A 14882-nucleotide genomic window follows, 5' to 3' on the forward strand; every position below is an offset into this window, starting at 1 on the left:
CTTTTCTATATATATATTGCATATATATTTTTTAATAAATACTTTATATATATTATATTATGATACTGTCGTTAATAAATACTTATAAATGCATCATAAATAAAAAAAACATATGTTAATAAATACTTTATATATATTTATATATGTATACTGTCTTTAATAAATATTTTATAAATGCATATATATTTTTTAATAAATACTTTATATATATTTATATATGTATACTGTCGTTAATAAATATTTTATATATATTTTATATATATATTTATACGGTCAGTGACGTTTCTCTGGTGGGCGGGACTTCCCGTTGACGCATTTCTCACGCGACAGCACCGCGCGCTGTTCGGAGAAGGGCTCGCGGTGGCAGTCGGTGTTTGTTTGTTTGTTTCGCGGTAAAACTTGGCACATTTCTCCACTTTCTGAGCAGCACGGGGTACCACAGCAGGCATGTTTAGTCCCCGCACCGCCCCGGGCTCCGGCCGCAGGCAGCAGGGCAGGACCACCGGGAGGAAGAGCGTCTCCAGCAGCCTGCTGTTCTCCCCGCGCAGGACGCCTCTGTCGGCGAGGTGAGAGGAGACTGAGCTCATGTTTAACAGCAGTCTAACACAATACCAAACCCTGCATTAATGCAGGTTGTGTGTTGATTGAACTGTATGTTCGTGGTGCTGTGATTACTGTTATTCTTCAACCCTTTATATAAACGAGTGTAGTCTGGATACTAGAAATGTCTCTTCATATAATGTATCAGCTCCACAAAGTGGTGGCTTTGGTTCATCATTTAGCTGATGGTCCTGAGCATATGTCCACTTTGTCTCTCCCCATCAGGTCAACACCCACCAGAGTACAGAGCCATGCAGCTGCTGAATGGATCAACTACGATGTGCAAACCTTTGGCTCGTCGCTGCCTGTCAAAGTGATGGAGGCCCTGACGATGGCTGATGGTAAAGGAAGAGGGGATTTAGATCTCCTGTTTGTTTTCTGTCTGTCAGGGTTTGTTAAAGACACTGACTCCTGTTCTTTGTGTTGTCCGTCCCTCTCAGCTGATGATCAGATTTCAGTGAAGGTGAATGAGAGCGGCTGGGCCTGGATGGTTTGCGGAGAGCGACTAATCATCTGGAAGATCTGTCAGACTGCTGTGGCTAAGGTATAGTTCAGCCCCACGGAAACCACAAAACATCAACTGTCCCCCAGTCCAGAGGTTTACTCATACAGTGAAAAAAAAAAGAGCAAAGAATACTTTTCAGGACAGTTTCTACAGAGCCACCGTCACAAGAATTGTTTATACATTTAATTATCGATCATTTGGGACCAGAACAAGTTGCTCTACAAAACTTGAACTTTTATCTTTTGTTATTCAGCTGTAAAATTAATATATTTGACTGTTAGTCGGACAAAACAAGCATTCTTATGCTGCTGTATTTTTGTATTTGGTTGTATGTGGTGTAAAAAGCTTGAGAAACACACTGCTCTGATGCATTGAAAATTTCTTTAGGTGCAGTTAGAGAAGAAAAGCTCACAGATTTATAATTTAATTTTAAGTTTCACCAACTCTTTGCATGTCTTCCTGCAGCTGTCAGTGTGTAAGGAGCTGCAGCTGCCCAGCAGTGAGTACAATTACACAGCTGACCTCGTGGCTGTGACGTCCAATGCTCCTCTGGAGACTGCTGCCGTTCAGTCTATCTCTGTCCTGGCGGTGGCTGCAGAGGGAATGGCTCGCTTGTGGCCCAGCCTGGCGCAGGAGGGCAACTACACAGAGACAGATGTGGACCTGGGGGATCTCTGCAACTTTGTTGTTGCTGTCAGAGTAAGTACATCTTCAATAAATCTAAAATGTACTCTAACCTGGCAGCAGACTGGTTACCAAACTCTCTCTAATGCACTAGCTGCTACAAGCCGCTTTTTATTTGTAATTCATCACAGAAAAACGTTTTCAGAGTCTGGTTTGAACCTTCAGCTCTAATCAAAGAGGACCTCCCCGCTGTTGTTTTCTGTTCTTATCGCTGACTTTTCTCTCCTCTGTCAGGGTGGAAGCTTCGTCTTGTCCTCAGTGAAGAGCCGGCTGCTGAGAGCGAGTGTAGATTCTTCGGGAAAGCTGCAGTACCGAGCCCTGCAGCAGGGTCAGGGAATGCTCTCTGGCATCGGACGCCGGGTCTCCAGCCTGTTCGGCATCCTCTCCCCACCAGCCAACGACACAGTGAGTCATGCTAACACCACAATCTCTATAAAATTTAAGTGTTATTGTTACTGTGTTGATTCAGTTAGTTGAACATGTGTGCTCAATGGTAAGAACATAACACAGATGTTATGTTTAGGTCTTGTTAGTTTATTCAGTTTTTTGAAGCCTCGGCTGTAGTTTCAGTTGAAGTATTTTCAGCACAGTTGTTGTTTTCTGCTCTAGCTCCACAGTGTGCTGTGGATTGGCGGAGCCAGCTGCCTGTACACGCTGACCAGCTCCAGCCTGAGTAAATGGGAGGTGGATGACAGCTACGAGCACCAGATCCTCAGCTGGGACGCCCAGAGAGCTCTGACAGAGAGCATTGCAGACGCCATCTGGGTCAGTAGAAGAATAGAAAGCTAAATAAAGTAAACAATCCAGAAACTGTAATTCAAAATGCAGTTGTAACTGTTTTGTTAAATCAAATATCAATTTCTATACACAATACTTCTGAATGTCTATCAGTGTCAGGCTCTACATAACAACATTTCTCTCCACCAGGGTTCAGAGAGCAACTATGAGGAGATGAAGGAGGGAGTGAATGTGACATACCTGGATATGAAGCTCAGCCAGTAAGTGTGTGTGTGTGTGTGTGTGTGTGTGTGTGTGTGTGTGTTTGTGTGTGTGGCCTTCTGTTTTTTTCACACTTAAGAATAAAATTATTTTTAAAGATATTTTCAGCTTAAGTTGAAATATTAGGTTCTAGATTTAAAAATGTACCAACCTGAAGATTCTTTCTGTTGATTATTATTAATCCTCTCTTAACTGAATATGATAGATAACCTCTTAAATCAAGGTAAGCAAATAAATCTTCCCTGCAAGTAGCCAAATGGAAGCTTGAGATTTATAATTGGGAATAATCTGTGATTAAAAAGGAGGAGCCTTCCATCCAGAAACTCACACATCAAAAAAGTGTACTGGTGAGTTAAAGGAGTATTTCTGAGAGGTAGATTTGCTAGCTGCCTATAAGGTACTGTACAAACAGACATGTTGTCTTTATTTTCATGCGCCTTCTCTACTATGAGGAGATGTTATCAGTATGCTTTGCTCTACGCCACTGGTGGAAGAGTATATCTCAGGATGAACTGAGCTGGAGTCTGTGCTGTATGTTTTCCAGAGCCGGCCTGGTCGTCTTGGCTGCTGCCTGGCACCCGTCTGACACTCCCTGTCTGGCTTACTTCTGCCTGGTCACCCTGCAGGACAACGGAGCTGCTATCTCAGACCAGTTCATCGTGGAAGTCACCAAATACAACCCTCCATTCCAGGTCAGTCCTGGTCCTGATACTGCAGGGCTGGATTAAAATTCAGTTTAGTGTGTAGTGAGTCTTTTTTACTGGATCTATTAAAGGTTCAGTTACAGACTCTCATCTCTTTTGGTATCCATGCAGATAGTACTGGTTTTATTTAATGAGGTTTTTAGATCCCTGCCTCAGGTGGAGGCAATACAGTGGAGGTGAATGTACATTTTTAAACTTTTTAATTACCCCTGATCCAGAGTAACTGGGACAATTTTTATAAAAGTATTGTAAACAAACTAATTTCCTTTCACTGACAGTTGGTGTCTCAAAACTTGGACAAATGCAGTCAAAACTATTTTAATACTAGATACTATTGAAGGTCAAGTATAGAAAATATCAGTGTAATTGGTGTGAACTGATCCTTGTGCAAATATAGTATAAAGATCAACTTGCAGACTTGCAACTGTCTTGAGATGATGCTGTTGTCTCTACCTTTCCCTAAGTTTTATTTTCAGTCATGTATTTCAAAGATGAACACTTAATTTTGCACACGTCTTGTTTCCTCAGAGTGAGGAGGCCCTACAGTCTACCCGGCTGGTGTTGCCACGTTCCCCTGGCTCCACTGCCTTCCTGTATAACGAGGAGATGGTGTTTGCTTGCTCGACAGGAACCAGCAGGGGAGGACTACCTGATGAGAAAATCAGCTTTAACTCATCTGGTGAGAAAATAAATCTAAAGGGAAATGCTTCAGATGAACATGCATTTTATCAGTTTAGCCAAACTTTATAAAATCCAGAGTGATGAAATTAAGATTAAATTTATGAACAAACACTGAATGTCTCTGCATGTCTCCCGTGTTGTTCCTGTCCAGGTGATGGTGTACGTGGAGGAGGCAGTTGCGCCAACCTGCCAGTGTTTTTCTCCCAGAACAGTGGCCTGGTGGCGGTGGTGGCCAGGGAGAGCGCCTCTATTTTGCCAGAGACCATGGAGGACTCGCTGTGCTCCTCACTGGTTGCAGGTCCAGAGGTAAAACTCAGACTGAAAGCAGCCCAGCATAAGTGTCAGATCTGCTCCAGGTCCTGCAGTTATAGATGATACAACACATTAACACATTAACACGTTATGATTGGCTGTATGTCCAAAAAAAAGATTAGAAGGAAACATTAACTGCTTCAGCCCATCGTCTGTTACTACCTGCACCTGCCGAGCGACTGGCTACATGAGAAAGGAAGCAAGAAGAGTGTTTGTTTGTGTGATATCAGCATGCAGCTGATAATTAGTTTTACCAGCCTCTCTCAGGACTTCCAATTAAGAAGAAGAAAACTGAAAAGAAGCAAAGAAAATGTGATTATGCACATTACTGTGATTATTGAAAATGCACTTTACGATTCTGTGTTTTCAGGTTTCAGCAATGGAGACTCCAACCAGATCAGAGCCTGTAGCTCAGGAGGACAAAACCAAACTCCTGAAGGCGGCTTTCCTGCAGTTCTGTCGGTACGTCAATAAACAAAATCTTTTTATTGATAGCTTGAAAATCCTACATCAAACAGTCTATCAGTTTATCAAAAAAAAAGCTTTTTATTGACGAACCTTTCGGGTTTATCAAGTAATAATCAATCAAATATATTGGTCACAAATATAAAGAGTTGCTTTTCTCTGCATCCTGTTGTAAATTCTCTGTTTGCATCACTTTGGATTTTATTGAACATTTTATTGAACAAAAGGATTTAGTCGCTGTTATATGGTAAATAAAAGTCGTCTTTCTTTTGTCAGTAATGATCTTGTGGGAGCTCAGACGGTCACAGACGAGCTCTTCCCCACTGATGGTGATGGTGAGGAGGGAGCTGAGCTGGACGGTGTGGTGACACGAATCAACCTGGATCTGGTGGACGATTACCCGGCCTCAGACCCCCGCTGGGCCGAGTCTGTCCCTGACGGTGAGGGAAAAATTAAATACCAGACAAAAATCTAACAGTATTGTTTGCTCTAGATGTCCAGTAATATTGATACAGATCAGACTTATAATACAATACAACATATATTACATGTTTGTTTTTTAATTTATTTGCCCTAATGGATCCTTTTTACATCATGTCCATCACATCTGTCTTCAATGCTTGTCCTACCTTTACTGGCAGATGACTTTTAAATACATTGCAGAAACATGACAGTAGTCGATGAGAAATACCAATTATATTAAATAACCTGAAGATCATGGACATTCTTAAACAAGTCATTCAAACTCTTTTGTACTTTTGACATGTTTTTTAATTACAAATGTTTCTATTTTCTCCCAGAGAGCGCTGGATTCCCTCTCACCTCTCTCATCATCCTCCACCAGCTGGAGGACAAGATGAAGGCCCACGGCTGCTTCATGGACTTCCTACTCCAGGTACACAAACACAAATACACCCTGTGTTATTTTAAAAAAACATCATATTTTAGAGGTGCATTGATCTCTTAAAGAATTCAGCATTTAAACTTAATGCCATACCTACCTATAACATCATAAATGTCCAGGTGGTGGTGCTAGTGTACCAAAAACTAATCCACTCTGCGGACAATTTGGTCAGAGATTCAGGTGTAGCCTTGTGTCACCAGACTCAAGCAGAGGGACCTCACTCTTAAGTAGTCATAGGTCAAGAACTACTACTTTGTGGCTGAAAATAGAAACACGTTGGTGGATGTAGAGATCAAAGAATCATCCACGTCCTCTCCTGTCAGGTGGGTCTGCTGGACCGGCTCGGCCAGGTGACAGTGCGCTCGACCCCCATAGCAACACGCTTGATGTTGTGCGAACACGCCGAAAAGCTTCAGGCAGCCATGGTACTGAAGAACCACCACACCAAACACCCCGAACTGGTCAACCGGGCCATCGGCATCGCGCTGCAGAGGAACAACACTGCCGTGCCTCCCAGCCTCACCGCTGCAGACGTCTTCTTTAGAGAGGTTTGTGCGTGACTCTTTCCTGCTGCGATGATCCACGTGGTGTGGTGTGCTGGGTTAAAGCTTTGCTTTCGGTGCGCCCACAGGTGTCTCAGATCTCCTCAGTGTTCGATTGTCTGCTGGAGGAGGAGGAGCGCAGTCTGAAGGACAACCCAGTCGACTCAGTGCAATGGGCTGAAGTGGTTCTCACTGTCAACACCATCATCAAGGTACAACACATTCATTATTTCATGATGGGTGATAGTGTGCTACCAAAGAGGGAGACACTGACATTACCTTAAACACACATAGTGATTTAAAAAAAAAAATAAACATTGTCTCTGTGTATTTGCAGGACATTCTTCAGGCAGCTGGCCAGTACAGGGAGACCAAATCCTCCATGTACAGAGCTTCTGAAAATGCTGCTACAGAACCCGAGTATATCCCATGGACAGGTAAAACTCTTGCTTAAAACTTATGGTCACTGCAGCCTGAAAACTGTCCCATAGACTCATTATTTGTTTAAGCTCTGAATTTATTTGGGCTATTATATCAGAAAAAAAAGCTATTTGGCGTAGAATAAATTAGTAACCTCTTAATCTTTCCTCCTCCAGCGTCTGGAGGTGTCAGCGGTGTCCGGACTGTTATCTCCCGCCAGCATGAGATCATCTTGCGCTCCGTGTACCCACATGCCGACTCAGAGCTGCGAAGCGCCCTTTGCGAGCAGCTGGTGGCGTTGTTGGACATCTACTTAAGCGGCTACGTAGCCCAGCTGACCTCCCTGCAGCAGCAGAGGCCCCCTGGGTCCCAACAGGAGCGCTACAACAGCCTGGAGATGGAGTACAGCCAGCGCCGCTCCGAGCTGCTTGCCCCGCTGTGTAAGTGGAGGATTAAACAGTACTGAGGGACAGACTGAGAGTCTAATAATAGAAGAAGATTCAATTAATAGACATTACAAACTAGAGCCCGACTCGTTCTGGTTTTTCTTTTTATGTAGAAGCTTAATGCTTTTAATAACAGAATGTTCTGGTGGCACCACTTCGATCAGTCTTTATTTATTATTTATATAGCACCTTTCATACTTAAATAAATACATTATAAATACATTTAAAAGTAGTTAAGATAATACATGACTGTAACAACAAAAACATTGACACCATTTTCTCTAAATGTGTCATTTAAAACGTTTAAACATAAACTTTTTTTTTTAATCTGTTAGAAATTGGATCAAAGAAGTTAATAATTATAAAAACAGTTTTTCCCACTTTGTGTAAACAAGTCCAAACATGTCAGAGGGCTTAGAGGAAATTTTTCCACACTACTTTTAGTGAATATGTCTCAGTAGGTTTGTGTTGTTGTGATTCTCACTGTGAAGCTATTCTTCCATGTTGCAGTGGATCTGGGTCAGTACCAGTGGGTGGCAGCGCTTGCTGAGAAGTACTGTGATTTCGACATCCTGGTTCAGATGTGTGAGCAGACCGACAACCAGAACCGCCTGCAGCACTACATGGCCAAGTTTGCAGACCAGGTACACACACCAGAACCAGAAACACTGAGGGGCCGTGAAAGAACCGCGTTGTGTTAACACGTTAGACAAGAGCTTAGTTGGACGTTAGAGCTTTAGGTCCCGTTTCAGATGTCCTAAAACAGCTATAAACAGAAGCCAAACCATTTAGATTTAACTATTTTATTTTTATTTTTTCAATGAATGTTTCAGTCTCATGGGACCACAGTTTTTATTTAGAAGAAATTAAATTGCTCATTTAGATCAAAACTGTTTTTACACATCACTGGGTAGAATAAACTCATGCAAAAGATGGTAGTAAACCCTGCACACAAGCAATGTGTATTGAGATGTCTTAATGTTTGCATGTTATCAGATATTGGAGGTGTATTTGCAAACTGTGGCTAAAAAAAAACACTTAAGGGTCTATGACAGACCATATTTAGAGCTGACAAGTGTGCAAAAAATGAAAAGAAAACCTGTTATTGTCTTTAAAGTCTCTTCTGTGTAGTTGTAATTTTGGCTTTGTGAAACATCTCAACTTCCAACTAAAGAGTGAAATTGTGGTTTCACTTTCATTATATATGCCGGTGCTTTTCCTCACTCATGCTGCTCGATAACTTCTTTGTCCCATGTGTCACTTTCTGCTGCAGAACTTTGCTGACTTCCTGTTTCGCTGGTACATGGAGAAGGGGAAGAGGGGAAAGCTGCTTTCCCAGCCGGCTGCACAGCACCAGCAGCTGGCCAGCTTCCTGCAGTCTCACCAGCATCTGAGCTGGCTGCACCACATCAACGTCCACGACTATCGCAGTGTACGACACACTAACACGCACGTGATCACACAAAACATTGTGCTTTAGTTGAAAACCACATCCTTTGTGAGGCGAGGGTGTGTGAAAGCAACACACACTTCCTTCCTTCCCTTTTCTTACTTCCTTAATAACTCCTGTGACCTTTTCCATGTTTCTTCCTCTCTATTTTTGTTTCCTCTGTCTGTCTTCATTTTTTTCTTTCCTTACATCCCCTCTCTCTTACTTTCTACATTTCCCTTTGTTTTCAGTAAGAACAAAAGAGAAAAGGCAAAGATCTTTCCTCTTTTCTTCCTTCCTTCCAATTTTCCCTCTACTCTTTTCCTTCCATTTTTTCACCCATTCATTCTTGTTTCCTTCCTTATCTTCATTCTTCTCTCTCCTTCATCTGTGTTTCCTCATTCCTTTATTCTTTTCTTATCTCCCTTCCCATTGTAGAACAAAAGAAACACACACACGCACACACAGTTTCCTTCCTGTTTCAGCATCTTTAAAGTTGTTGATACTTACAACCACCAGAGTGCAGCAGCACAGGACACACACACAGACACACACACACACACACACGCTCCACCACTTCCTTCCTGTTAATATGCATATTTACAGTTTATTAAACACGTGCAGGAAAGCCACACACACATCTCAGTCTTTCTCACGCAAACACACACACACACACACACACACACATACATACATATGCATATACATATACATACACATATACATACATACATACATCCACCAGTTCTCTTGTTCACACACATGCAAACAGACAAAAAACATTCCTGGTTTTCAATCTTCATCTTCCACAACACTCACCATTCACCATAACTTTATGTATTCTGTACATTTATTTATCTTTATTTATCTCTTTATTTATCTACATACAGATTCTGACTGTTTTTAAATGAACACAGGACTTCATCAATTCATAATACTGAACAGATTTGTTTTCACATTACAAACATAACCATTCTTTATAATGTCCCTTTAAACAGACATATTCATGTTCAAAATACTTTGGATAGACCAGAAAATGTTGGAATATTAAACACATTTCTGTATGTGTGGTCAGAAAATTATTTTTTGTGATATAAAGGAGCAGTGTGTAGGATTTAGTGGCATCTAGCAGTGCAGTTGCTGATTGCAACCCCATCAGCTCACCCTCTGTTTCTTAGCCTAGCATGAAGGAGAAACGACGATGGCTGTGAAATGTTGGTTTGTTCATTCAGGGCTACTGTAGAAACATGGCAGTTCAACATGGCGAATGAAAAGAACCCTGCGGTGTCTGTATATTATTCTAATGTAACAAAAAGATAAAAAAAGGTTATTTTCAGGCGATTAAACACAAATTAAAACAGAGTTGTCAATATTATATTCTATATCTGCCATATTCTGTAAAGACAGACTCCTAAATCTGATTCATGAGATCTTTTTAAAAAAAGAGAAAATCCAAAGAAATTAAGATAGGAAATGTTTAAATTAATTTGTCTTTCAGGGCTTGGTAAGACAAAATAAGCAGTTAAAAAGATGCTTTAGAGTAACTTAACATTGATTGCAAAATAATTGTTTTCCAGCATAAACTGCATCGTTCACAGACTGCACAGATGATTCATTCAGGTTTTTAGTTTGATGCTGTGACTGACTCTTTTGTCTCTGCAGGCTCACAGGACTCTCTACAGCCAGGCCAACATGGAGACGCGCTATTTTGTGAAGAAGAAGACGCTGCTAGCGCTCAGTAAGCTGACGGTGCTGGCCTCCGACCTGCCAGAGGACGAGCTCAACAAAAAAGTTAACGGTAAAAGCATGAGCTGTTTATTAGCAGAGGCCTCTTACTTACAAAACATACACCAGTATGAGGTGGAAATGTTATTCTTATTCACCTGTTCTCTTTTGTAATCTGTAATTTCTTGGTAATCTGTGTGATCTGTGCTAAAATGTCACTTTTTCACCTTTTTACTGATTTACATGCAGGGAGCAGAACTTTTGTTGTTGAGTTGTTTGCAGTGTTGAACGTTGTCATTTATCTGTTCAATCAGACATCGTGGAGCAGGAGCGCTTCCTGCTGCATCAGGAAACTCTGCCTCGACAGCTGCTCGAGGAGAAGCAGCAGAACCCCGACACCATGCCTCTGCTCAGTGCTTACAACCTCATACAGGTGAAGACAGACAGAGACACACACACACACACAAATATCCTATGTTCACACAGAGGTCTGTGGATCATCCAATTGTTTCTGAAAAGACACTATATATATAATATATAATACGTGCATCAAAACACCCCAAAACCTGGGAGCGCACACACAAGCATGCACTTAAGAGGGAGACAGTGTTGTTTGGAGAGTTATATAAAGTGATTTAGTCAGTTTGTTTGGGTTACTTGAAGTGGGGTTAAAAAAAGGACCATCATGAAAATCAATATGATTCTAAGTGTACGCTCTATCGAGAATATTTTCACCTCGTTACTTCGCTGTTAGACAGCCCTTTCCAACGGGAAACTGAGGCAGTTGTATCACTCTCTCCAAAGACACCAGGCCACTTACCACTGTCTACTGTAAGCAATACACTGACTATGGATGAGTACCTCAGACAACCCCAGTTCAAATAACAGATAATAGATAAAGCAGGTGTTGTTGGTTGATTTCCTGTCTACATGACATTTCTGAAACAAGTTTACTGCCATAAGTAAGGAATGATCATATTACAGTGAATGTCGGCACACTAAGAGTAACTTCCTCTCCTCTCCACAGTTGTACATCTGTGATGACAACAGACGAGCCAACGAGTACGACTTCAAAAAGGCTCTGGATCTACTGGAGTACATCGACGAGGTAACTTCCTGGTTTATTAAGCACCGGTCTGTTTGAGGTTCAACTTTGATGATGGCTAAAAGTCAACTTATGTGTTTTCTGTGTTCATATTTGCAGGAGGATGAGGTGGACACGGACTCGCTGAAATGTGAGATCTTCGGGAAAGCACTCAGGAGAGACGAGTAAGATCCATCTGTCATGTTTTTAGCGAGTCATTCAAGTTGAAGACTGAAGATTTTCCCACTTTTTTACAACATGTGAATATTGTTATTTAGTAGTTTTAAATGTTTGACTCTGATGCTTCGTGTTTCACAGTTGGTCCTCTGCTGATGGGACCGACGACCCTCTGGAAGCCGCCAAAGACAGCACCTTCGTCAAGATCCTCCTTAAACTCATACAGGAAGGTGAGAAAAGTTCATGAAGCTTCATTAAAGTGCATCAGGGATCATCCTGAATTTGAGGATGTCAGTATGATTTATTATTATTATTATTATTATTATTATTATTATTATTATTATTATTTATTTATTACAAAAGGATTTTTAGTATATAGTTTTAAGTATAGATCAGTGATTCCCAACCAACCTACAGTCTGCAGTTACTGGGTGGAAAGAGAGTAGGGTACATCTGGATCATAAAACTGGAGGCACAAGTCAGACAAAGATCTGCACACTGATGGAACCACTAAAAGCAAGCATATTAATCGGTAACATTGTGATTTCATGATCATAACTCCTGCTGATGTTCATACATGCACTTGTACATAACAACTGTCATGTACCATATAAAACATAAACATGCTCATGCATCACCACTCAGTTTCCTTAATTTGTCTTCTGTATTGTCATTTAATCCATAGCGATGCATGGATAATGCATGGATAAATGATTATTAAAAATGAAGAAATGAAATGGATCTCTGTATTTTTCAGGAGTTCCTCTGCAGACTTACCTGCCTGATGTCAAAGAGCTACTGGATCTGGACGAGCTGAGCAGTTTGAAGTCAAAACCCTATTTTGAGTTTGTCCTTCGAGCCAATTATGAACATTACCTACAAGCCCAGATGTGACGACTGCTCCCCTCCCACTAACACCAACTGCACTTCAGCTTCAGATTCCCTCTGCATCCTCATGATTTTCTAGAGTTGTTTGAATTGTGCTCTTTTCTAAATAAATGAACGTTTTTTTTCTGTATCAGACTGTGGCATTTTTATAGAATCATGCTGCAAGTTCAATAATGTTTAAAGCCACATGAGGATTTCCTCAGAAATTCATCAATTGTTGTCATTTATTATCTAGTGACAAGTACTGCAATGTAATATACACATTTTGTCATTTGGTAAAGGGTTATTAGTGTAAAGAAAAATATCAAATACTTGTGGGTTTAAACAATAATACTACTATACTAAGATATACTGTAAGATAGATTCTACATCCAGCACATTTCTGTTGAACAAAATCGCATAATTTGGTTTTAAATAAAGTTGAGAAAATAGTGAAAAACAAGGTACACGCACAACCAGAAAAAGTCTTGAGCTGTGTCCCCATCACAATAAGAGTTGAGAACCTGATTTCACATATAAAGTCAAAGTCCTTTGGATCCATTGAGTCCATTTTTAATCATGTCAGCCTACGCACTAAGTACAGGTGCAGACAGTTGGTTTTAAAAGTCACATAATTTGTCATATAAAGTTCACCTATGTATAGTTGAAGGGTTTAAGCTGACTGTAGCATAAATGCTGTATATATGTATCCAAAATAAAAAAACAGAAGCAAACTCCAAGCAACTCTGCAAAAAAGATCGAGCTACACAAGTGAAAGCTAGCTTGTGAGAACCACTGCAAGACTTAGCCAAAACCAAATGTACTGACTGATCGTTGGCTGTTGATAGGGAATTTACAGCTTGGGAATTCAGTTCATTATTCCACATAACTAAAATGAGAAGTTAGTCAGTTAAATCCAATCATCATAGAGAAGGAAAAAGCAGATTAACATCTGCTAAATTATTAGATCTCAGTGGCTGCTCAGTTTTGGCTCGAGTGGATTTGTGCAGTTTGGTAAGCTGTTGAGGCAGGTTCTGGAAGGAACTATTTACCTATTGGTTCTCAAAAAACAATTTATTATCAAGTTCTTGAGACAATATTTCATTTTGGTCAATAGGATAGGCATATAGCAGCAATTAGTTGAAGCCATATGAACTTCAGGTCCACAAAAAGGGCTCTTAAAAGGTGTTCAAACTGATCCTTTGTCAGTTAAGTTTTTACCAAGGCCAGGTCATGTTGCTGTCAGTAGTAGTAATACAAAGAACCTGTAAAAGGCACAAAAAAAAGTTAAATATAAAGTTAAATATAAAAAAGGTTCTTCAAGGCACCAAAAGTTGTGCAATTGTGACTTAAAGAACGCCTAATAGGGCCTAATCCATGAGCATAAAATGGTTTTCCAGAGCACTAATCAAGAACAAGTTTTTCTAAGAGTGCATTTATTTTGTAGATACTGTATCTTTCCCTTGCAGTCCATAAGAATAAGGATTAAAATGTGATGGTAATTAATTATTCAAAAACACTGCAATCGTGGCTGCAAACAGGAAGGAAGAGCAGTGTGGATCAGGAGTACCCTGTTTCCACCAAATCAGCTCTAATTCTTGAACTGGTTTCATTCAGCAATAAATAATATACCTGCCTCACGTATGAACTGTCCTATCTGCCTGTGCTGCTGTATTTTCTATGACAAGCCAACCTGAAACTCAACTTCACTGCTTCTGTGCCTTTGTAGGGAAGTACAGATTCTCTGCAGGAACTACACTCTGCTTCTTACTGTCTGATATCAGAGCCTAGAAAGTGACAGAAACCTAAGCCTGTAGACTCCCAGAAACTGGCCTGCATTAGTCAGGACTTCCTCCTGTTGGGTGACGAAGGACAGATGTTGGTTATAAATAGAGTTTCTGGCTCACTGAGTGCCACCCTAACAGGGATCCTCTATGATGATCCACTTTCACAGCTACAGTGGTTGCAGATGGCTTTCAGGGTCCAGCTCACCTAAAAATAGTGGAAGTAGGTTAGATTAGGGACATCAGCTCTACATAACTGTTCTGCTTTTGGAAGCAGGACAGCTGACAAAAAAACTTTAGTTTTATCATTTTAGTGATTAACCACACCCCACTTCACATCCCTCAGCTCCACTGAGCAATTTAGCATCTTTCAGCTCGTTGTTTATGTTTCCTACAACTTTATTGTTTTGATCTAGGCTCACCTTTCTCACCAACTTGCACAGCAGCAGTGTTAACCAATAGTAGTTCAGTTCTGTATAAACTGTAGCCTCTTACAGAAAAATGAAGGTTTGTTTTAAAGGGTCAGAAATGTTGACAACGTGTTGAAGATTTTT

At 40.7% G+C, this 14882-nt stretch overlaps 1 protein-coding gene across 1 annotated transcript; it reads left to right on the plus strand.

The window, feature by feature from the left end:
- Window positions 1-300: 300 nt before the first annotated feature.
- On the plus strand, window positions 301-12700 carry nup133 (nucleoporin 133). The gene is made up of 25 exons (XM_027283578.1): window positions 301-566; window positions 826-941; window positions 1041-1144; window positions 1571-1804; window positions 2024-2194; window positions 2399-2554; window positions 2717-2787; window positions 3333-3480; window positions 4021-4171; window positions 4325-4479; window positions 4856-4947; window positions 5227-5390; window positions 5751-5845; window positions 6178-6402; window positions 6486-6608; window positions 6734-6833; window positions 6993-7256; window positions 7773-7906; window positions 8536-8694; window positions 10354-10489; window positions 10731-10849; window positions 11444-11524; window positions 11621-11685; window positions 11819-11907; window positions 12435-12700. Exons 1-25 carry the CDS (start codon window positions 448-450, stop codon window positions 12569-12571), a joined length of 3408 nt encoding a protein of 1135 aa, XP_027139379.1. The 5' UTR covers window positions 301-447; the 3' UTR covers window positions 12572-12700.
- The last annotated feature ends 2182 nt before the right edge of the window (window positions 12701-14882 follow it).

This window comes from Larimichthys crocea, chromosome X (assembly GCF_000972845.2).
Source record: "Larimichthys crocea isolate SSNF chromosome X, L_crocea_2.0, whole genome shotgun sequence".
Lineage (NCBI taxonomy): Eukaryota > Metazoa > Chordata > Actinopteri > Sciaenidae > Larimichthys > Larimichthys crocea.